Source organism: Pan troglodytes, chromosome 7, assembly GCF_028858775.2.
Source record: "Pan troglodytes isolate AG18354 chromosome 7, NHGRI_mPanTro3-v2.0_pri, whole genome shotgun sequence".
In the NCBI taxonomy this organism is placed as follows: domain Eukaryota; kingdom Metazoa; phylum Chordata; class Mammalia; order Primates; family Hominidae; genus Pan; species Pan troglodytes.
The window spans coordinates 108,223,288-108,243,631 of NC_072405.2; the positions used below are offsets into that span (position 1 = coordinate 108,223,288).

General features: G+C 40.9%; 1 protein-coding gene across 2 annotated transcripts in view; it reads left to right on the top strand.

The window, feature by feature from the left end:
• MATN2 (matrilin 2) overlaps window positions 1–20,344 on the top strand; it is a 168,281-nt gene that overhangs the window by 110,216 nt on the left and 37,721 nt on the right. For both annotated transcript variants that reach the window (XM_003311858.7, XM_528309.8), the window contains exons 6-7: window positions 409–531; window positions 15,998–16,120. In XM_003311858.7, the coding sequence (XP_003311906.2) occupies window positions 409–531; window positions 15,998–16,120 (246 nt within the window). The remainder of the gene's footprint in view (window positions 1–408; window positions 532–15,997; window positions 16,121–20,344) is intronic.

The window sequence follows — 20,344 nt, forward strand, 5'->3', positions numbered from 1 at the left end:
CAGAGTGAACATTGTCAAATTGCCTTCCAAAAGGATCTTTCTCAATTTATAATGCCCCTACCATTAATAACGCTGCTGCCTTTCTACCACTGGGTTTTATCTCATCTTATTTTTGCCAGTTTACTAGGTGTAAGTGCACCTTGTGATGATTTTGATTTGCAATTCTTTAACTTTTAAATACAATTGTTCACATGTTCTTTAGTTTACTTCCTATATGAATTGCCTGATATAGACTCCTGATTTTTTTTGAGGGGGGCAGAGACCTTGGGTTCATAACTGTTTATCCTACTCTTTTTGGGGGCAATAATATTAATCCTAATTAATATCTATTATCAGTATGCCCTCATCCTACCATTCCCTTTTCCTCTGTTTGCATTTCTAATTCTGAATGTGTTTTATTCTCTCCAGCTGTGGACTACTGTGCCTCAGAAAACCACGGATGTGAACATGAGTGTGTAAATGCTGATGGCTCCTACCTTTGCCAGTGCCATGAAGGATTTGCTCTTAACCCAGATAAAAAAACGTGCACAAGTAAGTTACACACACATGCACACACAGAGAAATATTTGCTGTTATTGCTGTGGTGACTGTGACCATGGAACTCTCTCAAGTATAGATTAGCAATATAATTATGTCATGGGGGTCTAATACCTTTTGCCCCATTCCTCCTCTGTCAGGACTTTCATGACTTGGCTTAAGACCATAGACCACTGTATCTCAACATCACTATTCAAGGAATATGATGAAGGCACCATGTGTAGGACTGTTCCTTCAGCATCTGCTGAGCATGCTGACAATCCGAGCAACTTACTTCCTGCTAACTCAGCCTGACTGTGCCCATCGGCACTAACAGGGCTTGAGATGTTTTCATTGAAGCTTTGTGGCTTGTGGGCTTTAGCTCTGACTCCACACAAGAAAATCGCTGAGCCAAAAAGAATCATAAGTGATTTCTTCTGGTGGACCGCAGTTTGCAAAGAACTGCTCATGTTTTGTTTGAGCTATTTAGTTCAATTTGATTTTAACTATATACATTCAAATCAGAATAATTTCAGCTCCCAAAATTTGAACATAAAATTCGATAAACTAAAGATGATCATTAGTTTTGCAAAAAAGATAATAACTAGTTGCAAAAAGATTCCAAAAGTGTTCTATTAAATATAAAGGTACATCAGGAGACTTAAGGGATTGTGTGTGGATTATTATCCTTCTATAGGGAGGATCACTTGAGAAAAGCTTGCTTGTTAAGTATTAGGGCCAAGCATTTATAAAAAGTGGACTTTAATAACAATCTAGAATAGGGTAAGGCACCTCAGAGACGTGCATCAGTGAGAAAACAGGATTTTAATTCATAAAAAGTTCATGTACCTACAACCTTTCTAAAATGTATTCACTATGTAAAACAGGATACATCTGCACAAAACCTTTTTCAACATAAACTTACTTCCTACTCTTCAATACCTAAATATCAGCAGCTTACAAACACCAGAGCTGGAGGTGTGGGTGATGTATGGAACTATAAGGGACACATTAGGTCAAAAGCATACATTTCTGGAGCCCCAACCATGTGCCAATAGAAATGAGTACGGCAAGGTCCTTAAGGGAGAAGATAACTGTGGCTGAGTCTTGGAGGTGGAGCTGTCATTCACTAGGCAGAAAAGGGTGAGGTGGGGGTTCCAGGAGAAGGAAAGAAGTTGAAGATGTGAACCAGGCAGAGAACTGTAGTCTCCATGCCCCGTGCATGACTGGCATATACAGTGGTTTATTTGTTTTGTTTATTGAAAGAGTAAGTAAATGAATGAGTGGGCTGCTGTGTTTGTGGTCTCCCTTCCCTTCTGAATATTCTGAACTGTAAAATAGCAGCCTGTGCTGTCGTCGTGGTTGGGGAGTTGTGGTTGTTGGGCTGATGAGTCAGTGTTCCTCATCAAAGAGGAGGCCGTGGGCTGCCAGCAGCTGGCCTTGGTTCTAATCCCAGCTTCTCTGCTTTTTCTCTTGGTGATCTTGGGCAAGTTACTTATGCCTCAGTTTCCTCAGTTACAGTACAGGATGATAATACTGCCTACTGCATAGCATTATTCTTTCCTTTTTTTTTTTTTTTGACACTGGGTCTTACTCTGTCACCCAGGCTGGAGAGCAGTGATGTGATCTCGGCTCACTGCAACCTCCACCTCCTGGGTTCAAGCGATTCCCCCACCTCAGCCTCCCAAGTGGCTGAGACTACAGGCTCGCACCAACACACCCAGCTAATTTTTTTGGTATTTTTTGATAGCAGTGGTGTTTCACCATATTAGCCAGGCTGGTGTCGAATCCCTGACCTCAAGTGATCCACCCACCTCAGCCTCCCAAAGTGCTGGGAATACAGGCATGAGCCACAGCACCCGGCCATAGCATAATCTTGAATACTAAATGAGGCTGGGCACAGTGGCTCACGCCTGTAATCCCAGCACTTTGGGAAGAGAAGCAGGAGGATTACTTGAGCCCAGGAGTTTGAGACCAGCCCTGGTAATATGGAGGGACCCTATTTCTACAAAAACTTTTTTTTTTTTTTAATTAGCCAGGTATGGTGACAAGTGTCTGTACTCCCAGCTACTTGGGAGGCTCAGGTGGGAAGATCACTAGTTGGGCCTGGGAGGTTGGGGCTGTAGTGAGCCATGATGGCACCACTGCACTCCAGCCTGGATGACACAGTAAGACCTTGTCTTAAAAAAAAAAAAAAAGGCTAAAAAGAGATGATGTGGGTTTCAAAGACTTTATTTATTATCATTATGTTTTTTTAGACATAGGATCTTGCTCTGTCACCCATGCTGGAATGCAGTGGTGCAATCCTAGCTCATTGCAGCTTCCAACTCCTGGGCTCAAGCAATCCTCCCACCTCCGCCTCCCAAAGTGCTGGGATTATGGTCATCATGAGCCACCACACCTGGCCTCCAAAACTCTAAAAAAATGAGTATTTACTGTGCATATACCACGTGCCTGGGCTACATTTAAAGGTGCAAAAAACATTCAAGATTTCCACTGCAAGCTGTTGAGGGACCTTAGCCATAGCCACACTGAGTAGCTGAGTCATGGTGCCAGGAGTTATGTGACTAAGGGCCTACAGTGTGATGCAGCCAGGACCACAGCAGGAGTTAGAAGAAGGAGACCAGATAGACCAGAACAGGTGAGATGCTGCCTTGCAGGGATGAGGACTGGAGAAAAACACATATCCTAGCCAGTCTCCTACCTGCCTCTCCAGACTGCACACACTGGCTGGGGTCACCTGATTTCTACCCCAGCACCAGCCCTAGTTCCCAGAGTGGCACCATCTTCCCCACCCTGTGGCTCAGCATGCCTCCTGTCCCAGATCCCCAGCCCAGGGTGGTGCAGGCAAGGAGGGTGTTGGAGCCCTGAAATCAGACCCTGGAAGTAGATACCGCAGCATAGTGGGACTGGGAGAGGAGGTTTGGCTAGGAGCCATGGGAGGGGCTGATCCAGCTGTGAGGTCTCACCAGCTAGGCAGCGAGCCCAGCAGTGCAGTTGTCAGAATCAAGATCCAGAAGTGGGCCGCCCCAATGCGTGGGCAGGGAACAGTGCTGGGAGACTGGAGGGTTCGTGCAGGCAGCCTCAGGGCAGTACATGCCTTAGAATCGCCCTCTTCCCACCATGCTTGGGGTGGGCAGGAGCCAGACCCAGGAGGAGGGAGACAAGAGGAAGAAAGGAGACAGAGTACTTGGAAAGCTAAGAGTAGAAAATAAGGCAAAAGCCCAGTCGTAAGAATGAAACACTCAGGAGTGCTCCAGATCTGTGGCGGGGACAAGAACTGAGAAATAGAGACCAGTTAAAATTACAGAAACAGGATAGAGGCAGAAGCTCAGAACCGAAGCAGCCACCCTGTTAGTGAGTACCAAGGCCTCCCACCAGCTTCCAGCCAAGTCGGCCTGGTTACTGCTGTGATGTTGAAAGATTTTTTTTTTAAATTCTACTTCTTATAAACTTGCAAAAAATAAAAGAAACTCAGTTTCTCAAATTTCAGCCTATATTTTTAACCAAAAGTATATTTGAAAGCGAATACAATTAGTAAGTGTGCAACTATTATCTCAAAAAGGTAGACTAGTCAATGTAATAAACCAAGCATGGTTAATTTATGATTAAGCAAAAATGTACATAATAGGGCTTTATGTTCATGAACCAGTACTATAATTTGAAATATGTAAGTGGTGTTCAAAAAAGCACCACCTTTATATCAATTTCTTACCCTAGAGCAGCCCATCCAAATCTAGACGGGAGAAAGGTGGAAACACACAGGTACCATCAGTTTGCAAAAAGTTAGCAAGACTTTTCTTTTTCTGGTATTGTTATAAAACATACATAATAGAAAATTTACCACTGTACCCATTCAGTGGCATTAAATACACTCACATTGTGAAAAACGCATATCCTAGCCTGTCTCCTTCCTGCCTCTCCAGACCACACCCCCTGGCTGGGGTCACCTGATTTCCACCCAGCTGTAACTATCCTCACCATCCATCTCCAGAACTTTTCATCACCCCAAACTGAAACGCTGTACCCATTGAACAATAACTCCCCATTGCCTGTCCTGTCAACCACCATTCTACTTTCTGTCTGTGAATTTCACCACTCTCGGCATTTCATGTAAGTGGGATTATATGGTATTTGTCCTTTGCTGTCTAACATATTTCACTTAGCATAATGTCCTCAAGGTTTATCTGTGTTGTAGTATATATCAGAATTTCCTTCCTTTTTAAGACTGCATAATATTCAATTATATGTATATACCCCATTTTGTTTATCCATCTGTTGATGGACATTTGGGCTCCTTCCACCTTTTGCCTATTGTGAATAAAGCTACTATAAACATGAGTGTTCAAGTCCTTGCTTTCAGTTCTTCTGGGTTTTCATACCCAGAAGTGGAATTGCTGGTCCTATGGTAGCAAGACTTTTTGAGATCTAGATTGAAACCCTTATTCTTGAGCCAAGCATGAGAAAGAACACTCTCAGATATCCAGGGTCTTTTCACCAGAAAGATCTATAGAGGACTTCAGTCTGCTGGACAGGGATTCATGTCTTTGGTAGCAAGGAGACTGTGGGCTTTGAGTCTAATGCTTAATCATCTAATGCCTGTAAGGATGAATAAAGGCAATTGTGGACACCATCTTTTGCATGTTGCCATTTATTATTTTCGTGCTTGGAGGTCATTATACTCATTGTTTTTCAGTCTCCAGTAATAACTTGGTTGACATTTCCATCCTTATTTTTCAAATAAGAATGCTTTGCACAGAGTAAGGCACTGAATGAATATTTTTGTGTTTGCACTAAAAACAAAACACAGAAGGAAGTAAACTTTTTAAAGTAGAGATGGGGTCTGCTATGTTGCTCAGGTTGGACTAGACCTCCTGATCTCAAGTGATTCTCCCAGCTTGGCCTCCCAAAGTGCTGAGATTACAGGATGAGCCACCATTCCGGAAATAATTTTATACTGAATCAGCAATAGAAGAACTACAAAGTATTGGTTGTCAGGTTTCTTGGCCAGGGCATAGTTAACATACTGAGTGCCACTACCTTCCTACAGCCTGTAATATGCCACTTTTGTGACTCCCTATGTGCATAAATCAAACACTTCCAGCTGGAAGAGGCTTTAAAGTTCAACCTAGTTCTTGCCCAACTATCCATCCTACAATATTCTCACTGTGCCATCATCCAACCTGCATTTGAATACCCCCACTGACAGGATATTCACTATACCCCATGGTAGTTCATTCCACTTTGTATAGCTCTGACTCTTAGAAAGTGATTCCCTAGACTGAGCTGATATCTATTTCCTTGCTCTTAGAAATGAACAAAACAAATTTGGCTACTTGCATTCTTTGTGGCCACTAAGAGTGAGTCATATCAGAGTAACTTTATTTCATTTAGTAGACTAGCCAGGCATGGAAAATGTAGTAGTGACCATCTAAATTTTAATAGGCATTTGACCAATTTGTGTGTGGAGGAATTTGTGCTCAATGAATGATTGGTTGGTTTGTAACTGGCCGAATGTCTGTAACCACGGGATGCTAATTGTTGAACTGAGATCCTCCTAGAAGGAGGTTTTTAAACAGCTTGCTGGGAAGAAGCCTTATGGAGGGATGAGAGCTATCTTCCATTCATAGTGTCCCCCGTGTTTCTTCATGGTGTGCAATGTGTATGTATCTAAACTCTCAAAAACACACTCCAGTAAGAGTAATACCAATAACCTTTTATTCATTCCACAAATATTTGTTGAGTATCTACTATGTGTCAGATATGATTGTAGACACTGGGCATGCAGTAATAAATTAAACAGACCAAAAAAACCCCCCACCAATATCTGTCCTTATGGAGCCTACATTCTATTGAAGCAGGATAAGAGAATACTACAGGTCTCAACAGCAAAGTAATACTAGTCTTTGATTAAAGATTTGAAGGCAGTGAGAGAAGGAGGAAACCTTTGAGGCAGAGGTAGAAATGAAATTCTATGAAATAAAATGATCTGTGATACTATCACACAACACCAGTGCAAAATGGATATGTTTTAGTCCATTTGTGTTGCTATAAAGGAACACCTGAGACTGGGTAATTTATAAAGAAAATAAGGTTTATTTGGCTCATGATTCTGCTGGCGGGAAGATTGGGCATCTAGTGAAAGCCTAAGGCTGCTTCCACTCACAGCGGGAGGTGATGTGGAGCCGACCTGTGCAGAGATCACATGGTGAGAGAGGAAGCAAGAGAGAAAGGATGGGGCAGTGCCAGGCTCTTTTTAACAACCAGCTGTCATGAGAACTAACAGAGCAAACGTACTCATTACTGTGAGGACAGCACCAAGCTATTCATTAGGGATTCCCCACTATGACCCAAACACCTCCCATTAAGCCCCACCTCCAACACTGTGGATTACATTTTAACATGAAGTTTATGGGAACAAACATCCAAACTGTAGCAGATATGCACACCTGAAGCTATATATATATATTGTCTTTAGCAATGTTCCCTGATTATGTTCTTCTCCAAATCACAGGACACTTCCCACATTGTTCTTTTTTGTATATTATTTGGGCTGTTTTCCATGGCAACTAGTTTCACAAAGTACAAATGTACAAATGTGTACGTTTATTTTTAGTACTTTTTCTGATTACAAAAGTAATACAGGTTCATTGAGGGAAACTGGTTCCTATAGAAGTGAAATTCTATGAAATAAAAGGATCTGTGATACTATCGCCCAGAGAAAACCACTGTTTTTGTGTTTGCTTTGCTTTTTGAGATGGGTTTCTCACCATGTTGCCCAGGCTGGTCTTGATCTCCTGAGCTCAAGCAGTCCTTCTGCCTTGGTCTCCCAAATGTTGAGATTATAGGCGCACACTACTGCACCTAGCTGATAACCATTGTTTATGCCAATTTGGAACATTTCTCTCCAGTCTTTTTTTAATGTATGTGTATGGATTTATTTTTATAGAGTTGAGATCATGCAGTATAATAATAAATCATAAGCATTTTGACATGTCACTTAAACGTTATCAAAAACATTTTAATGTCTGTGTAAAATTCTATTATATGTATATGTCAGAATGTGTTCAGGTTTTTTTGGCTGCTCAAATAATATTGTGATAAACATTCTTATGCTTGAATCTTTTTTTCTGATCATTTTCTTAGGAACACAACAAAAAAGGAAATTTATTGAGTCAAAGGCAATTAACATTTTAAGTCTTTTGATACATATTCAAAATTATTTTCCAAAAATGTTTTACTGATTTATACTCTACCATCAGTGTTTAAGGGGGCAATTTTTATTTTTAAATTAAATTAAATTATTTATGATTTCAATAGGTTTTTGGGGAACAGGTGGTGTTTGGTTGTATGGACAAGTTCTTTAGTGGTGATTCTGAGATTTTTGGTGCAACCATCACCTGAGCAGGATACATAGTACCCAATGTGTAGTCTTTTATCCCTCACCACCCTCCCACCCCAAGTCCATTGTATCATTCTTATGCCTTTGCATCCTCATAGCTTAGCTCCCATTTAAAAGTGAGAAGTGGGATATTTGGTTTTCCATTCCTGAGTTACTTCACTTAGAATAATGGTCTCCAACTCCATCTAGGTTGCTGCAAATGCCATTCTTTTGTTCCTTTTTATGGCTGAGTAGTATTCCATGGTGTATATAGACACTGTATTTTCTTTATCCACTTGTTGATTGATAGGCATTGGGACTGGTTCCATATTTTTGCAATTGCAAATTGTATTGCTATAAACATGCGTGTGCACGTATCTTTTTCATATAATGACTTAATTTCCTCTGGGTAGATACTCAGTAGTGGGACTGCTGGATCAAATAGTAGATCTACTTTTAGTTTTTTTTTTTGAGACGGAGTCTCGCTCTGTGGCCCAGGCTGGAGTGCAGTGGCGTGATCTCGGCTCACTGCAAGCTCCACCTCCAGGGTTCACGCCATTCTCCTGCCTCAGCCTCCCGAGTGGCTGGGACTACAGGCGCCCGCCACCACGCCCAGCTAATTTTTTTTTTTTTTTTTTTGTATTTTTAGTAGAGACAGGGTTTCATTGTGTTAGCCAGGGTGGTCTCGATCTCCTGAACTTGTGATCCGCCTGCCTTGGCCTCTCAAAGTGCTGGGATTACAGGTGTGAGCCACCGTGCCTGGCCTACTTTTAGTTCTTTAAGGAATCTCTACATTGCCTTCCATAGTTGTTGTACTAGTTTACATTCCCACCAGCAGTGTAAAAGGAATTTGTCCATTTCATCTTAACACATGGACACATGATAGGGAACAACACACACCGGGGCCTGTAGCAAGGAGTGGGGAGAGGGAAAGCATCCAGAAGAACAGCTAATGGATGCTGGGCTTAATACCTGGGTGATGCGCTGATCTGTGCAGCAAACCAACATGGTACACATTTACCTAACAAACCTGCACATCCTGCACATATACCCTAGAACTTAAAATAAAAGTTGAAGGAAAAAAAAGTGTTTCTTAAGGGAGCAATTTTTAAAAATGCTGCTGATTTTCTAGGAGAAAATTTCTTCTTCTTGCTTTTTTATCATGTCTTTAATACCTGTTCTTCATAAAATTATCCAATTATATATATCTAATTTATAAATGTATGTTTATTGGTGTTATTATTTGATTAATGAATATTTTCCAGTATAAGTGATTGTAAGGGACTCTTACAAATTTCATGAAGCAAGGGACTGTGCCTCTTTGTTCAACACTGATCCTAGTGCCTGCCCCATGGTAAATGCTCAGAGAATATTTACTGAATGAATGAATGAACAGGGAAGTTAACATGTCTTCATATATTAGACATTCAAGAGAGAGGGAATAATAAAGATCTGAGCTAAAATAAAAGGAATAGAAGACATAAATCAATAGAGATAATTGGTAAAAACCAAAATGTGTTTTTTTTAGAAGATTAATAAAATTGATAAATGTCTAACCAGACTAGTCAAGGAAGAAAAAAGAGAGAAGACACAAATTACTAATATCAGGAATGAGAAAGTGGACATCAATACATATCCTACAAACTTTGAAGCATAATACAGGCCAAGCATGGTGGATCATGCCTGTAATCTGAACACTGTGGGAGGCCAAAGCAGGAGGATCACTTGAGGCAAGGAGTTAAAGACCAGCCTGGGCAACATAGAGCCCATCTCCACCAAAAAAAAAAAAAAAATATATATATATATATATATATACACACACACACACACATATGTATACACACATACATATATATATATATATACAGAAAAATCATAAACAAGTTTATGCCAATAACTATGACAACTTAGATGAAATGGACAAATTCCTTGAAAGACACAAACTACTAAAGTTTACCCAAGAATAAATAGAGGCTGGGCATGGTGGCTCATACCTGTAATCCCAGAACTTTGGGAGGCTTAGGTGGGAGGATTGCTTGAGGCCAGGAGTTCTAGATCAGCCTGAGTAACATAGCAAGACCCCATCTCTACAAAAAATAAATTAACTGGGCATGGTGGCAAGTGCCTGTAGTCCCAGCTACTCGAAAGGCTGAGGCAGGAGGGTTGCTTGAGCCCAGGAGGTTGAGGCTTCAGTAAGCCACGATCACACCACTGCACTCCAGCCTGGGCAACAGAGTGAGACTCTCTCCCCCCACTGACCAAAAACAAAAGAATATAGTCTGAATAGATCTCTATCTATTAAAAGAAATGGAATTTGCACTTTAAAACCTTCCCACAGAGAAGACTTCAAACCTAGTTGGCTTAACTGGTGAATTCTACCAAAAATTTGAAGAAAAACTCATACTAATTCTACACAAATTATTCCAAAAAATTGAAGAAGAAAGAACAATTTTCAACTCATCCTATGAGGCTATCAGTACCCTGATACCCAAACCAGAAAAGAAAGACATAAAAAAAGAAAACTATACACAAATATTTCTCATGAAATACCTGCAAAAGTTATTTAAACAGTTTCTAGCAATCAAATTTAACAATATATTAAAAAGTACAATACATCACGACCAAGTGGGATTTATTCCAGGAATTCAAAGTTGGCTTAACATTCAAAACTCAATCAATGTAATTCATAATATTAACATATTAAAAAGTCAAAACCATATGAGCCATCTCAATAGATGCAGAAAAAGCATTGGATAAGATCTGACATTCATTTTTTCTTTAAATAAACTTTCAGCAAATTAGGAATGAAGGTGGCCAGGCGTGGTGGCTCACGCCTGTAATCCCAGTACTTTGGGAGGCCGAGGCGGGTGGATCATGAGGTCAGGAGATTGAGACCATCCTGGCTAACACGGTGAAACCCCGTCTCTCCTAAAAATAGAAAAAATTAGCTGGGCATGGTGGCAGGCACCTGTAGTCCCAGCTACTCGGGAGGCTGAGGCAGGAGAATGGCGTGAACCTGGGAGGCAGAGCTTGCAGTAAGCCGAGATCGTGCCACTGCACTCCAGCCTGGGCAACAGAGCAAGACTCCATCTCAAAAAAAAAAAAAAAAACAGAATGAAGGTAACTGCCTCAATCTGATAAAGTGCATCGGTGAAAAAACTATCAGCTAACATCATACTTAATAGTGAAAGACAATGCTTTCTTTATCAGATCAGGAATAAAACAGAATGTCCACTCACACCACTGCTATTTAATATTGTACTGGAAGTTCTAGCCAGTGCAATAAGACAGAGAAAGATCAATAAATGGTACCTAGATTGTTAAAAAAAACACCATCTTTATTAACAGATAACATGATCACCTGTGTAGAAAATCCAATGGAATCTATAAAAAAGCTACTAGAACTATTAATAGCAAGTGAATTTATCAAGGTTGCAGGACACAAGATCAATATACAAAAATAAGTTAGTTTTATATACTTACAATGGACCATCAAAATATGAAATTTAAAAAATACCTTTTCAGGCTGGGCACGGTGGCTCATGCTTGTAATCCCAGCACAATGGGAGACCAAAGCAGGTGGATCACTTGAGGTCAGGAGTTTGAGACAAGCCTGGCCAACATGGTGAAAGCTTGTCTCTACTAAAAATATGAACATTAGCCAGGCATGGTGGCAGGTGCCTGTAATCCTAGCTACTTGGGAAGCTGAGGCAGGGGAATTGCTTGAACCCAGGAGGCAGAGGTTTCAGTGAGCTGAGATTGCACCACTGCATTCCAGCCTGGGTGACAGAGCAAGACTCTGTCAAAAAAAAAAAAAAAAAAAGACAAGCCACTCAATAAAAATGGGAAAAATATTTGAATAGAAACTTCACCAAAGAATATATGGAGATGGCAAAGAAGCATATGAAAATATATTCAACAACATTAGTCATTAGGTAAATACAAAGTGAAGTCATATTGAGATAATCATACCCACTAGAATGACTAAAATTACCAAGTGATGATGAGGATACGGAGCAACTGGAACTCTCATAAATTGCTGGTGGGAATGTTTAAGCAGTTAAGCATACATGTCCCATATGACTCATTCATTATGCAAAAGGAATCAAAGCATATGTCCACACAAAAACTTGTGCATTAGTGTTCATAGCTGCTTTATTTGTGATAGCCCCAAACTGGGAACAGGTAACCAGCCCTTCAGCAAGTGAATGGATAAACAAATTGTGGTGTAATCACATAGTGAAATACTACTCTGCAATAAAAAGGAACAAACTATTGACACACATATGAATATGGATGAATCTCAAAATAATTATGCTGAATGAAAGAAACCAGACAAAAAAGAATACATACTATATGATTACATTTATTTAAAGTTCCGTGGGGAGATAAAAAAAAGAAGATAAAAAATACAATTCTAGAAAAATGCAAACTGATTTATCTGGATAGAAGGTAAATGGTTATTTGGGACTGGAGAGAGTGGGGAAGAATGAATTAGCAAGAGACAGGAGGAAAGTTTTGAGAGTAATGCATATGCTCATTATTTTGATTGTGGCGATGGTTTCATGGCAGGATACATATGCAAAATGCATCAGATTGTTTTTCTTGAGTATGTGCAGTTTGGTTTTTGTCAATTATACCTCAAAAAAACTAAAAACAAGTAGAAGAGACTGTATTATTCCAAAATTTCTATGTCATAAAACACAAAGAGAGGCTGTGGAAATGTTCTGGCCCATCACTATCCTATGGGACACTCTGGTTGATGGAAATTCTCTGTTTGCATCATACAATACAGTAGTCAGGAGCCACACGTGGCCACTGAGCACTTGAGATACAGCCAGTGCAACCCAGTAACTGAATTTTTGTTTCGTTTTGTTTTGTTTGTTAGAGACAGGCTCTTGCTTTGTTGCCCAGGCTGGACTGCAGTGGTACAGTCATAGCTCATAGCTCACTGCAATCACCAACTCCTGGGCTCATGAGATCTCCTGGCCTCAGCCTCCCTAGTAGCTGGGACTACAGGCAGGTGCCACCATGCTCAGCTAACTTAAAAAAATTCTTTTTCTGCTGGGCACAGTGGCTCACGCCTGTAATCCTAGCACTTTGGGAGGCCGAGGCGAGTGGATTGCCTGAGTTCAGGAGTTCGAGAACAGCCTGGGCAACACGGTGAAACCCGTCTCTACTAAATTACAAAAAATTAGCTGGGTGTGGTGGTGTGTGCCTATAGTTCCAGCTACTTGGGAGGCTAAGGCAGGAGAATTGCTTGAACCCGGGAGGCGGAGATTGCAGTGAGCTGAGATCGTGCCACTGCACTCCACCCTGGGCAGCAGAGCGAGACTCTATCTCAAAAAAAAAAAAAATTCTTTTTTCAGAAATGGGATCTTGCTATGTTGCTCAGGCTGGTCTCAAATTTCTGGGTTCAAGCAATCCTCCAGCCTCAGCTTCACAAAGCATTGGGATTACAAGCATGAGCCACCACCCCTGGCTGAATTTTTATTGTTATTTCATTTTAATCAATTTTAATTTAAATAGACATATTAGGCAGCATGGTTCTAGATTAAGGGAGACTAAGCAGATATGAAAACGAAATACAATCTCTGACCCTAGACTAGATCCTGTACTGGAAGGTGAAAAATGCTATGAAGAACATAATTAAGTCAACTGACAAAATTAGAATATGGATGGTAGATTAAATATAAGTATTGTATCAATGTAAACTTATGAAATTTATAACCATACTGCAGTTATGTAAGAGAATATCCCTCCTCTTAGGAAACACAGACTGTTTTTAAGGGAAAGGACCAGAATGTATGTAATGTACCCTCACATAGGTCAGAGAGATGACCAAGTAATCACAGGAATGGGGTAAAATGTTAACAAAGGTGAATCTGGGTAAAGAGTATTTAAGTGTTTCTTGTTTTATTTTTATGTTTGTAACTTTTTGTAAGCTTGAAATTGTTTTCAAAGAAAAAGATTTTTTAAATGCCTTTATATGTGACTATGGTATTACAATTATATTGTTTATAAAGACTCCCAGTGTTTTAAAGCTACATTATGAAGCATTTATGGACAAAATAATACAATGTCTGGGCCAGGTGTGGTGGCTCACTCCTGTAATCCCAGCACTTTGGAAGGCCGAGGCAGGTGGATCACGAGATCAGGAGTTCAAGACCAGCCTGGCCAAGATGGTGAAACCCCATCTCCACTAAAAATACAAAAATTAGCTGGGCATGGTGGCAGGCGCCTGTAATCCCAACTACTTGGGAGGCTGAGGCAGGAGGATTGCCTGAACCTGGGCGGCAGAGGTTGCAGTGAGCCAAGATTGCGCCACTGCACTCCAGCCTGGGTGTTAGAGTGAGACTCCATCTCAAAAAAAAAAAAAAAAAAAAAAATTACTCAGGCATGGTGGCATGCACTGGTAATTCCAGCTACTCAGGAGGCTGAAGCAGGAGAATTGCTTGAACCTGGGAGGTGGAGGTTGCAGTGAGCCTAGATTGCGACATTGCGCTTCAGCCTGGGCGATGGAGCGAGACTCTGTCTCAAAACAAACAATAATAATAATAATAATAATAACAACAATACAATGTCTGGGGTTTGCTTCAAAGTAATGTGGGATCTTACTATAGAGAGTGGGGACATAGCTGAAAGCCAAGCAGCCATAGATTGATTCTCCTGAAGCTGGGTGATATGTACATGGATTTATTATACTACTCAGTCCATTTTTGAAATTGGACATTATTGTATATTTTGCTTAACATTTCCATAAGTTTAAATTGGGAAAAATTGGCATCTCACTCAACATTTTTTCCTTTCAAGAATATTGTATATCTTTCCCTTACTCAGTTTGTTTCCTCTGGTATGGACTGGGAACTCTCATTTATACCAAATTATTTGTTAGGAAGATTATTTATGCAGTTCAAATGTTCCTTAAAATAATAAAAACCCTCATCAAAACAAAGACTCCTTTTAAGATTCCATCAGTGGTCATTTATTTCAAGCAATTTTAAACAATGTGTCCAAGTTCCACTATGGGAAAATATTTTGCTCAGATTCTGCAATAAAAGTTTCTTTCCATATTTAAAAATACTTATACAAAAAATACAAAAAAAAGAAAAAATAAAGAACAAAAACAAAAAAATAAAAATACACAAGTAAAATTTCATTATGAAAAATTTCATGAAATACTTTTAAAAAAATATTTTGGTTTAAATTAGTGTATCCCTAGAGATCACATTCTCTGTGAATCTTAAGGTAAAAATCCTATTTATGTGCAGCTGAGCCCAATGAGGTAACCAGGAGGTGTTTTGAACTCAGAGTATTTATGCCTTTCACTCCTAGGCCTTATTTTTCCCAGGATATGATTTTGTGTCTTATTGTTTGGCTCATTGTTTGATGGGTGTAAGTGGTTTGGAGTTTGGCTTTGGGAACGTTTAATTGTTTTAATTGCTTAAATTCGATAAAACACTCAGCTAAACCATTCTCAGCCTGCAGTCTGGCAAATACCCCATCTTCATTTTAGTGGCTCTTACATGAATCAAGACAAGGAAAGCATGTTCACAAATTTGTTTGTTGCATAAACGTTTTGTAATATGTCAGGAAGTTTGTCTTTGCCTAGCAGAAGAGTCCAGGTATAATAATAATAATAATGGAAGAAGAAGAAGGAAAGGAAGAGAGAGAGAAAGAAAGAAAGAAAGAAAGAAAGAAGGAAGGAAGAAAGGAAGGAAGGAAGGGAGAGAGAGGAAGGAAGGAAAGAAAGAAAGAGAAAGAAAGAAAAGAAAAGAGGGAAAGAAGAGGAGGAGGGAGGGGGAAGAGGGAAGAGGGGGAAGGGAAAGAGGAAGGAGAAGGGGGAGGAGGGGAAAGAGGGAGGAGGAGGGAAGAAGGAGAAGAAGAAGGAGAAGAAGGAAAGAAGGAGAAGAAGTTTCTCTTAGGAGAGGCCATATCTCTAAACATGGAAGTAGCTTTATTGGGAGACCCCTTCATGGTGTGACTCTTTGAGGTGTGGGATTTTACCTGTTTGGGAAAATGAAGACTGGAAATCCCTGCTTTTCCTATGCTAGCTTTATTGATTGGTTTGCCATTCTTGTGATTTTTCCTTCTTGCCAGAGATAGACTACTGTGCCTCATCTAATCACGGATGTCAGCACGAGTGTGTTAACACAGATGATTCCTATTCCTGCCACTGCCTGAAAGGCTTTACCCTGAATCCAGATAAGAAAACCTGCAGAAGTAAGTTACAGGGGAGTTGGAGAAGGGCTTGTTCTGCTAAATGCTCCTCTAGTTAGTTTTCCTTTCCGTGCAAATCTTAAGCAAGATGTGCTTGTATTCAGCATTGTGTCTATTAACATTATTCTCCCCTTTATTTTACTTTTTGGCTCACTAGATCCTATTATGTGGATGATTTTTAAATATTGAATAGGTCTGGCCATTAGATTCAATTAGCCAAGTGGACCCAAGCTGAAGCTCCCACCTATGTGAAATGCAGGTGCACTCTCCCTCCCCCTTATTCCCATAGCATTGGGGTCTTGGAAAAAGAAAAGAATGGGCCCAGAGATGAGAGGTAGAAGGAGTTGGTTTCTTCTACTCCTACAAGATAAGACACTTGACGGATGCTAAGAGGGAGGACATTGCAGCTTTATTCCCTTTGATAGGAAAGAAGAAGAAAAATGAGACTCTAGGACATCCCAGCAATATTCAAGGGGTACAGGGTGTCAGCGGGATGATATTGTGGATGTACTGAGTGCCTCAAATGCCTGTCATCTAGCACATCAAGGGGCATGATTGGGGATCTGAGCACGGGCCCCAGAGGGCACCTGTTTAAGACAAACCATTCCTGAGAGACTGCTAGAATGGACGGCCCACAAGGACAGAGACGATTATCTTTTTCTCGCTGCTGAATTCTCAAAAGCTCAAAGAGTGCTTGGCACTCATAGGTGTGCACAATGTTTGCTGAATGGGAATGAGTAAGTGAATCTTTCTATGATGTATCATCCTGGAGAAATTGAGGCTTTTTTTTTTTAATTCTTCAATCTTGTTAGAAAGATAGCCTTTTTTAGGCATGCAAGTTGTGAATTTTTTTTCGGAAAGTCTTTCCCTAGTTAGTCCACACTTATGCACACTGAATTGTTTGGGGTCTGCTGACAATGTCATTCATAGAACTCTCTGGAGCTTCCATTGAGGGATGTAATTTTCTGTATGCTCCTTCACCCATTTCTTCCTGATGGTGTGTACAGCAGTGTTCTGCCTGGCAAGACTGCGTTTTGAAAGGTTTCACATATATCTTTTTTGAAAAGCACCATGAGCTATTTAACTGAATCCAGATGAGTCACATTCTGCTCATAGCACAGATTAACTTTCATACTCATTCTAGCAAGTGTTAAACTGTGTATAGTGGCAGATGGTTGCAAATCCCGGATTTTGAAATGGAGCCTGTCTTATAAAACTATTCCCACTGCCTTGTGAGGGTACAAACCCTGGACACATTCAAGCATTAAATGAAAATTTTAATGGAGAGCATTCAGAATGTGAAAACAATTAGATAAGCTATTTTTCATAAGACCACACATGCCTGCAATAGGTCAGAGGGCCAACTTTTCCGGTCTGGCCACTCCTCTGTGCTATTTACACCTTTTGCTAGGAGTGGGTGTGTGAGGGACTGGCTGCACCCAGGGGAAATCACTCCCAGGTGGACTCATATTTGCAGACCCAAAGCTCTTCAGTGGGCGGTGATTAGATCTGGTTCAGCTCAGATGCTCATTGCAAGCTTCCTCATGTGTTACTAATGGAGGGGAAAAAGGAAACAAGTTAGGCTTGGGGCCATGGGCGGAGGACATTTTCTTGACGTTCTGCATGTCTTACCAACCATCTGAGTCCCTTAATTTCTGCTACTCCCTCCACACCCTTCCTGGAGAGGCACTTGGAATAAGAGAAGATCCAATGCAATGCAGGCATCATTATCATGGGAAGGAGAAGACTGAGAACGGAAGAGCGAGTAGAGAGGGAGTGACCGTTTTGGAGTGGTCTGAGCGCTACAGATTGGTCCCCAGGTGGGCCTGTTTGCAAGCAAGCTGTGGCCCCGACCAGAGTCCCTAATGCTCATCCATGTATATTCAGTGGGTATAGCACCTCTTTAGCCAGGGTTCTTACTTTTTCATCCAAGAAAAATGAAATTTGTTCCTAAAGGCCAGTGTCCTCATCAGCCCTCGCCCAACGTCCCGCCTCATCGTTACATTTTCCATTGTCTTTGCTGTGAACCCAACCCTGACTCCTGAGGTCAGCCTGCAGGAGCGGCCCCTGACTTCATGCTTGCACTCAGTCCATTAGGGCAGACAGCTGTAAACGGAAGCGAGTGCTCACTGTCTCTCTGGAGCATTATGTGGATGACGGAAGCCAAGAAATTGGGTTTAAAAATCTGGAGTCCATTATTAGAAGCCTGAGGTCTCTTGAGTGATCTGAGCATTACAAATCTTCAGCCCAGGATACAGCCATTTACGTTTAATAGGAGGTTGATGGATGTGGGTAATTTTCAAATCTAATATGAAATCTATTTTTAAAGGAATTTGATGTCATCGAAATTAAACTGGGGGAAAAAAGATCAAGGCAGAATCCTACTGAAGAAAAGATTCTTGGCCAGGATTTGTTCTTGCTCCTCATCTGGGCACAATTTCTCCTCATGGAGAGTGCTATCATCAGTTTAAGGCATGGATTATTAAGGCAGTAGTGCAAAGCACAGAAACTGCGACTGCCTTGCCTGCCCAGGTAGAGCCCTAGGGCCAAATCAGATGTGGGTTCATCCCCTGTGCTGGGCTCCAGGATCCCTGATTCTGGTACCATGATGAGTGCTCTCAAAAATTGGTGTGAAGCCCACGGGTTCGACTGAGCCGAGAGACGTGACGTCCAGGCTTGGCAATGTCACTCATATTGGTTATGTGACCCTGAGCAGCTACTTTCTACTTCTCAGGACCTGGATTTCCTAAACTGTAGGAACAGGACTTCCTGCCTTAACACCCTGTTGCCTCTCCAGTTTTTTTGAAACTTACTATCTGTGCACTCAGCTGGTATCAAAATGTACTACCTGGGGTCACTGATCTTTCATGGTTTCAGTCTTACCTGCTCAGGGCTCCAACTCTTTCACAAGTTAGCACTCAGAAAGATTGTTTGATTTGTTTTCTGACAGTCCTGTCATCTGACCTCACAGAGCTTTAGTGGACACTCTGGGCCTTACCAGATTAAGTTGTGTCCATCCTGTGGGTGCCATGTCAGAGCACCTATCATGGTACCAGATATAGGATGCACAGTAGGTCCTCAATAAATATTTAGTGAATGAATAAGTGAGTGAGTGAATATCTAAGAAGCACACACATGAGGAAATATGACAAAAGGGTGGTGAGAAGGCAAAGAGCCACCGTTAAATGTCTGCTAAAAAGAACCATTTGGAGAAGGTTTGTTTTTTTTTTTTTTTTCCAGACAGAATCTCATTCTATTGCCCAGGCTGGAGTGCAGTGGAGCAATCTTGGCTCACTACAACCTCTGTCTCCCAGGCTCAGGTGATTGTCTCACTTCGGCCTCCCTAGTAGCTGGGACTACAGGCGTGCACCATCATGCCTGACTAGTTTTTGTATTTTTAGTAGAGACGGGGTTTCACCATGTTGTCCAGGCTGGTCTCAAACTCCTGGACTCAAGTGATTCTCCCTCCTCAGTCTCCCAAAGTGCTGGGATTACAGGCATGAGCCACCACGCCCAGCCGAAAAGGGTGGTATTTGAATAGCTGCCTGCCAGATTGCTGGGTGATTACCTCTTTAAGAATCTAAATGGTTTTCAGTTGAATTATCTCATGTGTAAATCATTCTTTAAAAAAAAAATCTTGCTGGGCGCGGTGGCTCACGCCTGTAATCCCAGCACTTTGGGAGGCCGAGGCGGGCGGATCACGAGGTCAGGAGATCGAGACCATCCTGGCTAACACGGTGAAACCCCGTCTCTACTAAAAAATATTTAAAAATTAGCCGGGCTTGGTGGCGGGCGCCTGTAGTCCCAACTACTCAGGAGGCTGAGGCAGGAGAATGGCGTGAACCTGGGAGGTGGAGCTTGCAGTGAGCCGAGATCGTGCCACTGCACTCCAGCCTGGGCGACAGAGTGAGACTCTGTCTCAAAAAAAAAAAAAAAAAAAAAAAAATCTTGCTTGAAACATTATTTACTAATTTATTTTAATTTTTTAAAAATGTTTTTCTTTTTATATTTTTATTGTATGTGCTGCTGAAGCGAGAGCTTCAGCATATTTTTTTATATTTTTAAAATTTTTTAAATTGATTTTTTTATATTTTTAAAATTGATACAACATAGTTGTACCTCTTTTTGGTATTTATTTATTTTTTAAAATTGACATAAAAATTGTATACTTGTATACAATATGTTGTTTTGAAATACGTAAATATAAATTTTTCTTAAAGACAACAT